Consider the following 16,472-nt stretch of genomic DNA (forward strand, 5'->3'; position numbering starts at 1 on the left):
CAAACTTTCTTTTTTTATTGAAATTGAAATCTGGTACTTACTCCCTCCATCCCATTTTAAGTGTCCATTTTGCAATTTTCACACATATTAAGAAATAATTAATGTAATGTTTTTATCATCATCTTTACACAGCTAATCAGCCTAGTTTTCATACATATTAATTACGTATCTCATTAATTATTGTGTATTGGACCTTCTCTCATTTCAAATTACACTATACATGCATAATGCTTCTAAATATATTGATGAGGGGTTGTTGGTTGTATTTAATACTATATTGGAAATAGTATAAATTTTACATGGGTTAAAGAGTATGACACATATTTTGGGAATTTTTTTTTTGGAAAAATGAACACTTAAAATGGGATGGAGGGAGTACTTTTTAGAAATCGTAATAGACTACTAGTCAAAGAACATAAAATACTCCTTTTATACCGTATTATATTGTTGTACCATTTTCAAATTTCTATAGGGATCTTTTTCCGAACTTTTGAAACTGCCAAATATTGTAGAGTAGTAAATTCTAAATAAAGCTTTGTCGTGAATAAAACGAATGAATGGGAATAAAAGAAATATTTAATATGCTTTCTCGTATAGAGTTATTCCGGGACTTGTTTCAATGGTGTTCATTATATTAAAATTAATCTTGTAAAAATGGGAAATAGAAGAAATTAGACATGGTTTAATGATTAATTGGTATTAATTAAATATTGTTTATAATACAATCATATACTCCCAAACTTTAATATTATAACTGATTAATCACCAATTAGGTACCAACTTGACCCATTTTTATATAAACTGGATTTTAACCTGATTTTTACGAATTATATCAGAATTCATATGATATTAATCGATCAATTTTTATAGTACCCATTAAAACAAACCAGGAGTGGAGTGTTAGTTACACCTATTTTTAGACGTTTATCAATTATCATTAATAGCATGTGTTAGTCCGTATCTATAGTCTTCTTTGTGTATTATAAATGTTCAAGTACTCATTCTAAATTTGTAAGAAAGTTAAATAATAAAGATACCAAATGTTTTGTTAATTGTCCTATGGATAACAGATAATGCTGGGAAGCATGCAGCCATCGTAGTTATTAATAACTTCTCCGATGCAACTGAAAAACTCAACGGTGTAACGTGAAACTGGATATCAAGCTATTAATCCCTACTAAAAAGAGCTACTACAAAATGAGAAAATATATATTGGGCAACACTTTTTCATTACAGTCTACACACAGTCATATATTTTGGACAGTAAACAGGGCAATTTCACTTCGCTCTATCAGTTGTATTTGGTCAAAATTTTGGACAAGGAAAAGAAATTTTAAATAAACTCAACTAATTTTCTTCTCTAAAGGACGCTAACCATTCATGGAACTCAACAACTTAAGAGCGAGTTCTTCCTGCTGTGCTAAAGATATGGAATCTGCAGGAAAACCGATATTATTCCTTCCTCCTTTGCTCTCACTATCTTCATTGTCGCTATCAAAATATATCTTTGACCTTTTGCTGGCTTTCTGTCCAGCTGCTCTATCTGACTCAGAAAGATCATCACCTTCTACATCATCCTCATCTTCTTCTGCTCCCCTCTTTAACTTATTTTTCGCCTTTATTCTTTTCTCTTTACGACGTTGGCGGTCCAGAAACTTGTCTTCTTTGTCTTGCACCTTCATTTCTTCCCTCAGCTCTGCGTATCTTTTATTTACTGCAAACAAAAGCCCCCATCAAACAATATAAGCCAACCAAGCTAACGAGATATTTGACGCGACTCAAACCAAGCAATCTTAATAGCTGACGAAAGACAGAGAGATAAATTATATTTTATGTAAATCCTATACATAACTAGTTTTCAGTGTTCATTTAAAAACCACTTCACACTTGAGAATAAGCCTATATATAATAATGTGTTTATATCCTTAAGAGAGACAATTTCCTCCTTTCAATTCAAGGTATCTTTATTTTATTAACAATTAACTGTTATGAGCTCACATACACATTATACACCCCCATCCCTCTTTTTTTTTTTTTAACACTGCTGTGTATTTGCTATTTTGCTTCCGCTTCATAACTTGTCTAGACACAGAACAGGAAAAGTGCTGACCTTTCTCTTTGTCCATTACAGGAGATCCACCACCACTCATGTCAGCTATTGTAGCAAGGGGGGGCAAAGTGCTGCCTTCCTCATCAAAGACAACTCTGGTTCCAGCTGGTCGGTGGATATTAATTTTTAGCTTCTTTTTCTTCCCAATCCTAGTTACTGGCCTGAAATAAAAACAAGATGGCCAACTTAATTGCTGAAGGAAAAAAATTATAAACAGTGACAAGAAGCATAGAGATTGAAATATCTAGGTAGAAAAGAATGCATACAGAATATTCCCAGAGGAAGATTCTTTTCCATGTTCTACATCCGGGCTCTGTTTTTTCACAAGAAAACTATCTTCCTCTTCATCATCAACAGATCTATCCGAACTTTTGGTTGAAAGCTCTAACAAGTTTTCTCTAATAGGAACTTCAGGTGGAAGACTAGGTTCTTTTTGTTCCTTCAGCCCCATAGATTTCTGGTTCAGAAACCGGATTTTAGGTGTCATCGGCAGACCCAATGATGCTGAAAATTCATCAATTGGCAGTTTCATCACATCAAAAACTTCCTTGTCCCGCTGTTTATAAATAGATCTAAGATATGTGATGAATGCCCTTTGAGCAAGGGATTGTAGATCTTTGTATTTGACTAATAAAGCTGCCAATAACCCAGAAACTGGTTGCAGCCTTTTAGTGTTTGCCTGAAATAAACAGCAATTAAGGTGATATACTCGTGTAGGTTTGTGTGTATCAGTATATGCATGAATTTTACTTTCAAACAATCGAAAAACCAGTTCTTTAATCAAATACATAACTTATTAACACAATAAGTTTGCCAGGAGAAAATGTAACGAATATTGAAATCGATCCATATCTATATTCTAGAGAGAGAGAGAAGAGAGAGGCTGCAGATTTCCAGAAACAAGCATACCTTGATAAACTGTACAGGAATTTTCTTCTCTTGCAACTTTTCCAGCATTTTCATTTCTGTTGGCATCAGGAATAACACAGATCTTCCAGCAGACTGATAGCGGGCCGTGCGACCCACCCTATGAATGTAAGATGCAACATCGTCTGGACAATCCACCTAGAAAAATAAGAGATAAATACAGGCCTGATGTAGTAATCAAGAATATGCGGCAAAATTATAAGTGATATCAAATCACCTGGACAACCCAATCAACAGCCTTGTTGAAGTCGAGGCCTCTAGAGGCTACATCTGTTGAAAAAAGAATGGAACGTTTCTCACAGAATTGAGAATAAATACCCATTCGTTTCTCTTGCTTCATTCTTCCATGCAGGCACTTTAAAGGAATTCCTGGTCTGAGTTTCTTAAATGCTTCAAATACAAATTTCACCTATCACAGGATTGAATCCGATATAAGTTGAAGTATGATATACAGACATCTGGTAACAGGAATGCAAACAGAACACATAAAATTAAGTTTTAGAACCTTGAACTGAGTCCGAATATAGTTAAATGTTAGAAAAGTGAACGCTGTATGGGACTATGCTCATTGATGTCACGGACTCACGGACCATTTTGCATAAAGGATGGTAAGTTAAAAATGATTGAAAGCATAAGATAGGCCAGAGGGGTTATTTTGATCAAACAGCCAACCAGAACCCAAGCAATAATGGCCCTATTGCAACTTTATAGCAGTTCTTAGCTAAGTGCGGCTGAATGTATGGAATACACCTCTGTCATAAAAGTGATATTAACAGTACCTGTGTGTGATTTTTATTATAGACAAATGCAGCAACAGTGTTATAATTGAAAATTACTAACAATTCAATTTAACTAAAGAGGTAATAATACTCTAATCAAAGAAGAAGAAAAAACAAGCCACAAAAAGGGGTAAAAAAAGGCAAGCCTTAAGTTTATGATGAAGATGCACCAAAAAAAAAAAAAAGAAAACAAAGTCGAGCCAAGCTTCATGATCAGGTTTATTACTCAGAAACATGAGAAACTAAATAGATAATATTAGCTCCACTGAACCATGACAGACGGCAATTACCTGCTTGCAGCTTGACAGAAAAACGAGTATTCTCGAGTTAAGATGTGCCTTTACGAAGCTCCACAACATGTCTAACTTTTGATCAAGTGGCACAATCATTGCGGTCTGATGCAAGCGACTAGGAGTTGCAGTTACAGATTCTTCATGGACGCTAATGTATTCAGGGTCCTTCAAACTAAGTCTTGCGAGATCCTGAACAGACTTTGTTTGGGTTGCAGAGAAAAGAAATGTTTGTCTATGTTTTGGTAGCTGAGAAACTATTGCATTTATTACTTTCTTAAATCCCACATCAAGTATACGATCTGCCTCATCTAGGACTAGTACCTGTTTCCTAGCCGGAAGAATACACCCGAATCAGCAATTATATAAACATCATATGCAAAAACACTTTGTAAGAAATTATTAGGTCATCTAGAAATACTTTTTCTCAGATAGCTAAAGAAGAAAAAACACTGAATTTGTTTTCAGATATCAAATAATTATATGTTGAAGAAGCTGCCTGCAAACTCTTTGATATGTAACAAATTAAAAAAAACTAAAATTAAATTAAAATATTCATTATAACTAGCAGTAAATTAGTGGTTAAAATTAATTCATTAAGTGGTGAAAGAAAATAGTTAATCCCACATGAGGTTAGCAATTGATTTTTTTTTTTGACCTGCAACTGGGAACACTCAAAATTTGGAGTCTCGTCCATGTGCTGAAGAAGCCGCCCTGGAGTACAAACCAAGATGTTGAGATCATTAACGTGCTCCTTCTCCATATCAACATCTTTACGCCCACCAATAAGGAGACCAGCACTAAAACCATGGTGCTTTCCAACAGATTTCAGAACTTCAAAAAGCTGACTTGCTAATTCCCTTGTCGGAGATATTATAATGCTGCCAACCCCATCCTGTGGACCCCATCTCTGCTTATATAACTTTTCAAGAACCTGAAACAGAATAATTTTGAGACAAAATTATTTTAATGTTACCCTGTCATATATAGCTTCGTGTGCTGCACTTGTGTGTAAATCAAACTGAATTACAAAAACTGGTTACTTGTTAGATGGTTTATTTTTGCAATGATAAAGGATATACGAAGGACCTAATATAGATACTTAAGTAGCATGATTGTTTCTAAAATAATACTTAACGACTTGCATAAGCTTATAAAATCATTACCTACAGTTTTAAAACTGCTGCAGTATGGTAGATGCTAGATACCATCTATATTTAATTGCTCATGTCATTATTCTACCACTAACCACCACCCCCCCAAAAAAAAAAAAAACCAAGAAGAAAGGAAAGAAAGAAAAGAGCTCCATCAAGTTGTCCACACACTTATGCTCCAATTGGTTTGAGGGAATGAAATGATATCAGTATCATTTTGTGGGCATATTCACAACTTCTATTATTCCGTACCCATCTCTACTAGCATAAACTAGAGCGGAACCCCAACAGTTTATTACATAAATATTAATTCGGTTTTTCTATGGTGTGCCCATGGGCACACACTAAGCACCAAAATTTATGAAATTGGAGGGTTTCTATTGGCTTACCTTCTTTAATAATGGTGGACCCCCCTGCAGTTACAACAACCACACCAATCAAAACCCTCCATTTTTATTAATGTTAGTGCTTAGCATGTGCCCATGGGCACACACTAGCCAAACCGATATTAATTCTTCATTCGCTTCTTTGGTCTTGCTCATTTTCTCACAAACCTAACTAAAAATTTTGTCTCATTAATCTCACTCTACCCTACTACATGATTTCGTACTCTTTAAGTTATATTCACAACTTTTCAATCCGTCCTCTCCTACCAAACCAAGCGATAGAGTAATTTATGTAAATAACCCTAAGAGGCTTTTGCCAAATATCCACAACCCCAATTGCAGATAATAAGCCTAATCAGCACAAGCCATACACCACTTCACAATTCCTTGTCAGCATAGCATAAACCTCACACAACTAGCAAATAATTTCAAATTTAGCAATGTAACTAGCAAGAGCACAAGACCAAATTATACCAAATGAAAGACGAATAAAAAGGCGAAACTGAACAAGAAAGAGAACTAACAGGAATGATAAAAGCAAGAGTCTTTCCGGAGCCAGTTTTCGCAGCACCAAGAATATCCCTCCCAGCAAGCGAATGCGGCAAAGAAGCCCTCTGAATATCAGTCATTTTCGTATACTTAGAATCCCTCAACCCATCTTTTGTTTTCTGAGACAAAGGCAGCTGATTAAATTTCTTGGAACCTGCGTACTGTGAATATGTATTCTCATCAATTTTCCCAATCGGCGCACTGTTTGGCAGCGATGGAACGGAGAGCGGGTTGGAACCCGGGTCGGGTTTGCCGAAATTGATCCAGGAGTCCAGCAAATTGATTTCATCAACCTCTGAAAGTCTCTTTTGTAACCTCAATTTCTTGGATTTGGGGGCTTTCATGGTTGCTATGAGTTCAAGCTTCTGGGTTTAAGGTAGTATATTGGTATGTGAAAACACTATGCTGGACGGCAAGCCAATGGGTTTTAGCCGTTATTTAGGGTTTCGTATGTTAGCGGATAAATAAATAAATAATTATTTATTTAATTACGAGCTATCAGATTAATGATAAAATACATATCTATAATTATATATATGTGATCCTATTCTCACAATTTTAATATTTTATAAATAATCGGATTTATTAACTGATTTTAAAATGTTCAATAACAGAAAAATAAATATTAAAATTATTATATTAAGTTGAGTTTATTTGGATTTGTGGTATTTTGATTTTGATTTTGATATTTAGATTACACTTCTCGGACCTCAATAAATTTCAGTTGGAGCATCGTCGTCTTCGTCATCTTCATCAATTCTAGCACCGTCGTCTCCTCTGATACTAATTAATTCTCTTCCGCCAGTAACACCTTACTCTCCATCATCATTAGCACCGGCCGCGCTCAACTCCAGCATCATTTTCCGATTATTGTCCTTCTCTTTCTTTCGCCGTGATAGTGGCAGAGAAAGTGAAAAAGATTGTTGTTATAGTTTGAGAGAGATATATAGAGAGAGGGAGGGCATAGAGTAGGGATGACAAAATAATCCGATCCGACGGATACCCGATCCGAAACCCGAAAAAAACCCGAATATTATATATATATATATATATATATATATATATATATGTAACATATATACATACATACATACATATATATATATATATATTTAGACATATTATTTTATGAACCAAATATTATACACATATTAAATTATTTATAATATATATATATGTAACATATACTCCCTCCGTCCCTCTGATTTCTATACACTTTCCTTTTCGGGATGTCCCATTCAATTTTATACATTTCAAAACTTTCCAAAAATAGTAAACTTTTATAATATAAAAATCTCACTCACCCACTACTTCCATCTACTTTTTCAAATCTATCAATTAAATATGCATGGGTCCCACCACTTTATCTACTTTTTTTCTCATTCTCATTATTTTACACAACTTTATATATTTTTCTTAGTTTCCGTGTCCATTCCAAACGTATACATACCAGAGGGACGGATGGAGTATTATTTAAATTTTTATAACAAGCGTAATTTAATAATTGCAATATTGAGGTGAAGGATTAAGGGATATGATTCTATTTAACACAAAAACTTCATTAATAATATACTGTATAAAATGTGTTATTGAATAACATGAGTACATGACAAACATGATGCTTGTTCTATCTTCTTTTTCAAGTTTCCACACAAGTCACAGACAGCTTATTGAATCGTTTGTTCACCTATACTTGCTAATGCAATTTTTTAATAAAATAAACTTTGAAATGTATAAGCAGAAGCGCTAGTGGTTTGATTAAGCTAATGCAATTTCTTTGCTTTTGTAGTGTTCTTTTGGATGAACAAAGTTGTGCCTATGGATGATTGGAGGAGTGCGGGATGACTGGATGTGCTTATTTTATTTTTATTGTGTTGTTTTGAAGTTCTTGCTTGTAATCGATTTTAGAAACAAGTGATTAAATTATGCTAAATGCAATCCAGGGACCAGGATGTTGAATTGGTTTGATTAATATGTTTGGAATATTGTATGTTATGGATTCACAGAAGCCAGATATTAAGATGTGCAGAGTCTGTCCTGCGGGATTAATTGTAGATTTTATTTTTGGATTTCGGATATCCAAATCCGATTATTTTCGGGTTTTGGATATTATCCATATCCAAATCCAATTATTTTCGGGTTTCGGGTAATATCCGAAACCGATCTGAAATCCAATGGATCGGATTTGGATATCAAAGTTCGGATATTTTTCGGGTTTGGATCGGGTTCGGGTATGGATTTAAAAATCGGGTTTGGATTTGGATATTGTCATCCCTAGCATAGAGAGACATGAAAGCAAGGTGAAAATAAAAGATCGATCGCATTATTGAAAGAATGGAAACAGAGCATGCATAAATGAAAGAGAAATAATGAGGACGTATTCTTACAAATAAAAAAAAGAAAGCATTATTGAAAGAATAGAAATAGAGGAGGCGTAAATGAAAGAGAAATACTGAGGACATATTTTTACAAATAAAAAAGCAAATACAGGTATTGTGAACAATTTCCTTAGAAATTATAATACGGGTTAAATATAATAGAAAACAATAAAAATCGACAATGCATGCTTAATGGTATATAATATAATGTTTGGTTGGGTGGAAAATAATAAAATTCTAATCCAACGTAATTAAATCAATTCTAACCCAATCCACTAATCATGTTAAAAAAAATTTAAATCAATTAAATCCAGTTTTAACTATTAGCGGTTTAGGTTAACCTAAAAAAGAGACGAAACAAGGAACAGATTCGATGACTTCAATCGGCAGAAATTAGAGATAATTTTCTTTTATCAGCGTGACCTGGTTATGCGCACCTAGAAGTTAGGGCCTTAGGGTTCAACTCCACTTGGAGCTGTGTCAAATAAAAGAACCGCGTAATTATTCGTTAAAATTCGACTTGTGGCGGGTTTAATTCAACCCGGCTCGGTTCGTTAAATATTACAAATCGAATATGAATCGCAATATCAGAAACTAAAACTGGCTCGAAACCAGCCGGCGAATCAAACGAGTCAAGCACGCATGCGGTTCAAACGAATGAACAGAACGAATCACAAGCGAATCGAACGAATCACTCAGTTTATTATGTATCTAATTGTCAACAGTGCAAGAGATCTCTCATACGTGTCTAATTTTATTTTTTTTATGTATTGATGTAGTTTGTTTTGTTTTTGTAGAGAGGAGTCCGCTCAAATTATTTTTAAAATATTTTTTTAATTAATAAAAAATATATTACACTTTATTGAAATATGATTCAATAGTTGTCTGTTTTTCATTTAGATATCGGAACACCCTTTAGATTTGAATACTCTAACATATTTATGTAATTAATATATGCCAAACTTGTTTAAGAATATATTGAACACATTTATTCCTCTTGTTTATATTTGTTGTACAGTATTTCAAAAGTCGTTATTGATTTCCAATACATATGAACACGCTTGAATCCCAAAATTCACTGTAATGTAATTTTAAGAAGCACTAGCCTTTAACCCGTGCGAAGCACGGGCGGATATATAATTCGTAATTTATTATTTATAATTTAAATTTTAACGTCATTTTATTAGTATTTTAATATTAATAGATTGAATTTAATTAAATTATATTATTCGACTGACTATATTCTCTCCCGATTACCTGAAAATGGACAAACCCTAACAAATATATATATATATATATATATATATATATATATATATATATATAATACATTTAATCCGATTTTAGTACATGTAGATTTAAAAATTAAAAAAAATCAAAAAATTCAAATTTTTTCCAAACATAGACGATCTTGTAATACATTTGAAAGATTCAGTGATCTAATTAATCGAATTTCAACATAATTATGTGATGTTGATTTTTTTGACAACAGATACTTTTAAGATTAGAATTAGAAAGGATATGTAATGTGTGGTGTTTATATTGATATAGAACACGTTAAAGTTAAAATGAGTTATATAAAGCTTCTTGTTAAAAAAAGATATTGAAAATTATTATTTATAATTTTATTTATAACATCATTATAAATTTTTAATGAAATATTATATGATAAGATATTGTTAGGAGTGTTTTAATATTTGAAACTGTTTAACAATGTAAAACTAATAGACTCCACATTTGTAGACTTGTAGTACCAAAAGGAGAGTACCAAACCAAAAAATATAACTAAAACCTAGGACTACAAATTATACCCATGTTGGCTTATTATAGTATAGTATAGATTCGTAATTTATTATTTATAATTTAAATTTTAACGTCATTTTATTAGTATTTTAATATTAATAGATTGAATTTAATTAAATTATATTATTCGACTGACTATATTCTCTCCCGATTACCTGAAAATGGACAAACCCTAACAAATATATATATATATATATATATATATATATATATATATATAATACATTTAATCCGATTTTAGTACATGTAGATTTAAAAATTAAAAAAAATCAAAAAATTCAAATTTTTTCCAAACATAGACGATCTTGTAATACATTTGAAAGATTCAGTGATCTAATTAATCGAATTTCAACATAATTATGTGATGTTGATTTTTTTGACAACGGATACTTTTAAGATTAGAATTAGAAAGGATATGTAATGTGTGGTGTTTATATTGATATAGAACACGTTAAAGTTAAAATGAGTTATATAAAGCTTCTTGTTAAAAAAAGATATTGAAAATTATTATTTATAATTTTATTTATAACATCATTATAAATTTTTAATGAAATATTATATGATAAGATATTGTTAGGAGTGTTTTAATATTTGAAACTGTTTAACAATGTAAGACTAATAGACTCCACATTTGTAGACTTGTAGTACCAAAAGGAGAGTACCAAACCAAAAAATATAACTAAAACCTAGGACTACAAATTATACCCATGTTGGCTTATTATAGTATAGTATAGATACACTAATTTATTATTTATAATTTAAATTTTAACGTCATTTTATTAGTATTTTAATATTAATAGATTGAATTTAATTAAATTATATTATTCGACTGACTATATTCTCTCCCGATTACCTGAAAATGGACAAACCCTAACAAATATATATATATATATATATATATATATATATATATATATATAATACATTTAATCCGATTTTAGTACATGTAGATTTAAAAATTAAAAAAAATCAAAAAATTCAAATTTTTTCCAAACATAGACGATCTTGTAATACATTTGAAAGATTCAGTGATCTAATTAATCGAATTTCAACATAATTATGTGATGTTGATTTTTTTGACAACAGATACTTTTAAGATTAGAATTAGAAAGGATATGTAATGTGTGGTGTTTATATTGATATAGAACACGTTAAAGTTAAAATGAGTTATATAAAGCTTCTTGTTAAAAAAAGATATTGAAAATTATTATTTATAATTTTATTTATAACATCATTATAAATTTTTAATGAAATATTATATGATAAGATATTGTTAGGAGTGTTTTAATATTTGAAACTGTTTAACAATGTAAGACTAATAGACTCCACATTTGTAGACTTGTAGTACCAAAAGGAGAGTACCAAACCAAAAAATATAACTAAAACCTAGGACTACAAATTATACCCATGTTGGCTTATTATAGTATAGTATAGATACACTAATTTGTCTTTTTGTTTGGTATATTAATTTATATACAATATGCCTTTTTGTTTGGCATGTACCGTATAATCGGTTAAAAACTCTTTAAATTAATAAATATTAATTTATCAATAAATTAATAACTCTCTAAATTAATGAATTTCCCCGGTCCTGACATTATTAATTTATAGAGTTTTTACTGTTCAATGTACAATGGGGGTACACTTTCTCGAAAAAAATATTTGAACTGGTGTGACGAACATGTTCTTTTAGCATTCAGCTAAAACAACGGAAAAAAATGATAATAAATGCTAAAAATAAATGACTGACCTAAAATTGTATTTACAAAAACTAAAAAATGAAAATGAAAAAAGAAGAAGCTGATACAGGTTTGAACATCAGTGACATGTTAACACGATGTACAACATAATTCACATGTTTTGACAAAATTGCCAAAGCAGAAGCACCATCTAACGTCAACAGGTTTCTAAAACTAACAGGGCACAAAGTGCACGTTCTACAAGATAACACTTTCTAAGAGGGCATTAAAAAACGACTGATTCATTAAAGATGTTTCTCTTTGCTCCCCGCTTTGCACTTCATAACATCAAATCTTGCTGGCCCTCTTCTCTGGTTTCAGGAATCCTAGACCCCTTTATATTTTCCTGGACAGCCTGGGAAAACAACAATTTTCATTAAAATCAGAACAGTAAGCAAATAACACAAGTAACATGTAAAGATTCGTGAAACCTGCAAAAGTTCAGTCATTCTGCCAACACCATTGTGTCCCACATAAATGGGAGTGAATGGGGACTGGTTATGCTGATTGCTATGTACAGTTCGCAGGGGCTCAACATAAAGAGTCTCATTCATGTCACTAATTTCTTGAGCTCTTGAAGGTTGTGAAGCTCCTTGAAACTCTTCAGCTGTTAAACAAATGTTGATCGAGTTCATTGATTCGTCTGCATTTTGCTGATGGAGCTCAAGTGAACCATGTTCACAGGGAAGACCTTCACTATTCACATCTTTTGGCATTTCATGGGAAATTGTTTGGGACAGAGAGAGATGAGGTGCTGGTGATTTTGGATCATGTGTAGACAGTGGTTTAACTGACTGCAAGTTCTTGCCTTTTGAAGTTGCCATATGAGCAGCTTGCGCTGCAACTGCATTACCTGGTTCAAGAACAACAGGAACCACAGTGCCTCTTGCTCCAACTAAAGGGACTGAAGGAGCTGCTGCCACAATTGCAGTGCACACGTCTCTTCTGGACAACACATTAGCCGCCAGAGGATGTGCAGATGAGCCATTTCCTAAATAATCAGCTCTCAGCTGATGCCTCTCCTTAGGTCTCCTCTGACGCCGAATTTTAGTAGCTTGACGAGTCTCATTTCCTCTGATCATTGGAAGATGTGGGGCCACATCGTTTTCTGACGTCACAGGAGCATAATGTCCAGGCTTAAAAACAATACCCCTTAGAGTGATATTTGAATTGCCAATCTTAACAGCAATCACATAACCAGCATCAAATACAGACTCCACAACACCTGTAACTGCCTGGCCTACCTTAATACTCGTATCCTCGACTGAATTAACATGCTCTGGTACACTAGCATTTTCTATGCGAAGGAGGTTCTCCTGCTTTCTTGGGCGAACACTTGCTACACAATATAAGCTCTTATCTTTTCGTGGGCGACCTCGTTTTCGCTTCAAAGGAATACCTGCTGAATCGTACGAGTTGTTCCCTTGGGTTGCTTCACTCATTGTAAGGGGAAATAATCTGAAAAATTCCCTGGTCCCTTTCCTCTGCAGACAGATAGATAGGCCTTTTTCACTAAGCAGATAAGAAGGACTAAACAGATGATACGCAAGTGATTCACCTCATAAGTTATTCTGCAGCTATTCTAAAGAGAGAGTCTACACAAACAGGATATAACATAAATTCATATCATACGCTAGGGATAATAAGAATCATTCCATAAAAGTTAAACAGAAAAATAGCAATTCTCCTAACAGGATTTCTCTGTAATGTTACTCGAAACTGAGTTCTGAACTCAAGTTTCCATAAAAGAAGAGCTAACAAGATACATTCCCAAGAAACCAAGAGCTGAGACCGACTCTCCATATGGTTGCCATTTTTGTGATTTTCATAACAAGTAACTTGTTGGTTTACTAAAAACATCCTACAGATTTTGCATTTGTCACGATTTTCATTCTGATGCCCCACTTTATATATGAGGAACCAAAAATTGTGCAAATTTTATGCCATCCTTTCCTCGTTCCAGGAAACAGTGCGCAGATTTTTGTGTCAGTATATTGCATACTATAAACTCTATTATATTTTGAGTGGTGACGACCTCCGTGACAGTAAGTTTGCTGACCTAATACATTTATTCAGTCAAGTTGCCTTGGGAACACCTAGATGCCCTAGTCATATTTTCAACAAATTATGCTAACAACAAAAACTCAAGACATATATAATATTCATGGTAAAGTAAATATACATTCTATAGGCCGACAAACTATAAGAGGCTTCACTTCTGCAAATATCACTATTGGCATTAGGCAGATAGTACTATCCCTCAACTCTCTTCATTTATTGAGACAGTATATCCCGAACCGTGTTACATATAACCAACTAACTAGGTTCAGATATTATTGTCAGGACATAACTCTTCTCTGTGCAAGTAAGAATTAGCTAGGTCATAATAATGTATCGATTCGCAAATCTTCGGACTTCAGTTAATATAAAAGACTGTCTAAATGAAATAATAATGCAAATCTAAGCAACAAAGATGCAAGATCCCAGGACTTGAGTTCTATGCTGGTTTTACTAGAAACACTAGATTTCCTCACCTGATACTTTTTGTTGACAATTAGAGTATACTCTCTCTGGTCCACTATGTATATCCCTAAGACTTCTTTCAGGTTTCTTCGGAAGGTTTAACTCGATTGTTAAAAAAAATAAATTTAGAATCTTATTTTTCTGAATATAAATAAATATACATATTAAACATTAAAAAAATTTCAAACAAAATATACATATTAAAATTTATTCAAATATAGAATATTGAAAATTGTCACTTTTCAATAAAATGAAAAAAAAATCAAATGCATTACACAATAGACCAGCGGGGGTATATGCTATGTCAAAATATCGATTTATAGTCTGAAGATCATAGACGGAAACTTCAATGCAACTAGGTTTGCCAGAATATCACTATATCTTACATGAGTATTGAGTGAAGTAAAATATGATCCATAGCACCATATATATTTAAGTTCGAAAAGAAGTACACTACAATTTTTATTCTATTAGTGCAGAATTTCACAGAAACTAACGAACCAAATAATATCTAGGGTTTACAAATCAAGTTCACATACAAAAAATCCCGTAATATATCAGAATTGCAGGTTTCCTTAAAGGTGCTAAATCCGAGTTAACCATCAATACATCAGAACATTTCTACATATATACTAACACGCAATTTGATTTATAAAACTTACCGAATTTACACTATTTAAGCTTGCAGTAACATATCTTATCATCGATATCAGCAATTATGACATAACTAGATATGTTTAACAAGTAATGTATAAATCTATGGAAAAGAGAGACATGAACAGAAATCATGGCTGATAAAATAGATGAATTATCTATAACATTGCTTTTCTAAATAAAAATTGATAAGCTGGAACATAAAATTAGATTGAAGCATATAAGTAAATACGGTGGAATCGGAGAGAATTGAACCTGTACAGAAGTGATAGAAGAGGGTAAATAAGAACCCTAGATTTTAGTATAGAGAAAATTACTGAATTTAATTGGAAAAACTGGGGATGCTGCCGATATATTTGAGGTGTGAATGTGTATTTGAGAAATTGTTTGTGGGGGTTAACTTGAGAAACGTACATGAGGATGATAGATTAGCTAGTTTAAGGCCACGTTGATGAAATGGAAGTGGGACATGACCCGTAACTTATGTGCGTGGCACCCGCCTCAGTGTCACACTGTTTCATGAACCTTTTAGATTTTTCTTAAGAAAATTGAAAAATAATTTAATAAAATATATATTTTCACATTTCAGATTATATGTAAAAAATTTGAATTGAACAAATATTATTGTCCAACAACGTGATAGACATCCTATAATTATTTTAAGTGATTTAAGTTTTGGAAAAAAATTAAATAAAACATGATCTAATATTCATATATTTGTTTAAGTCTCATATTATATTTTTAAAAATGAAATAACCAAAAACATTCATGATTGATATTCATGTAAAATGGATGTTGCTGTATGTATTGTGGAGCCCGTGTACCGTTAAATACTTGGGTTCTATCATTATGACGATATTTCTGCGGATGTTATATTTCGTATTTCGACAGGATAGTTTCGTTGGCGGGCTTCTACAGGTGTGTTGTGTGATAAGAGTGGTGTGTTGTGTGATAAGAGTGTACCTTTGAAGTTGAAGGTAAATTCTATCGTGTAGTAATCAGACCATCATTATTATATGGTTCTGAGTGTTGGCCATTGAGAATGGCTCAGGAACGTAGGATAGAGACAGCGGAAATGCGTATGTTGCGTTGGATCTGTGGTAACACCATGACAGATCATATACCGAATGATTTTTTTTGACGTCTTTTAGGTGTTGAGTCTATCTCTAAGAAAAGAAGG

At 32.7% G+C, this 16,472-nt stretch overlaps 2 protein-coding genes across 2 annotated transcripts; both read right to left on the reverse strand.

Annotated features, from left to right (window-relative positions):
• Positions 1–1,188: 1,188 nt before the first annotated feature.
• LOC108215391 (DEAD-box ATP-dependent RNA helicase 32) lies at positions 1,189–6,627 on the reverse strand. The gene is made up of 8 exons (XM_017387894.2): positions 6,171–6,627; positions 4,765–5,040; positions 4,107–4,430; positions 3,255–3,446; positions 3,020–3,175; positions 2,377–2,789; positions 2,111–2,271; positions 1,189–1,714 (listed from the first exon to the last, which is right to left on the reverse strand). Exons 1-8 carry the CDS (start codon positions 6,537–6,539, stop codon positions 1,371–1,373), a joined length of 2,235 nt encoding a protein of 744 aa, XP_017243383.1. The 5' UTR covers positions 6,540–6,627; the 3' UTR covers positions 1,189–1,370.
• A 5,468-nt stretch (positions 6,628–12,095) lies between these two features.
• On the reverse strand, positions 12,096–15,734 carry LOC108211623 (protein METABOLIC NETWORK MODULATOR 1). Its single transcript, XM_017383269.2, has 3 exons — positions 15,548–15,734; positions 12,547–13,599; positions 12,096–12,470 (listed from the first exon to the last, which is right to left on the reverse strand). The coding sequence occupies exons 2-3, from the start codon at positions 13,555–13,557 to the stop codon at positions 12,396–12,398; spliced, it is 1,086 nt and encodes a 361-aa protein (XP_017238758.1). The 5' UTR covers positions 13,558–13,599; positions 15,548–15,734; the 3' UTR covers positions 12,096–12,395.
• Positions 15,735–16,472: the final 738 nt, after the last annotated feature.

This window comes from Daucus carota, chromosome 3 (assembly GCF_001625215.2).
Source record: "Daucus carota subsp. sativus chromosome 3, DH1 v3.0, whole genome shotgun sequence".
NCBI lineage: Eukaryota > Viridiplantae > Streptophyta > Magnoliopsida > Apiales > Apiaceae > Daucus > Daucus carota.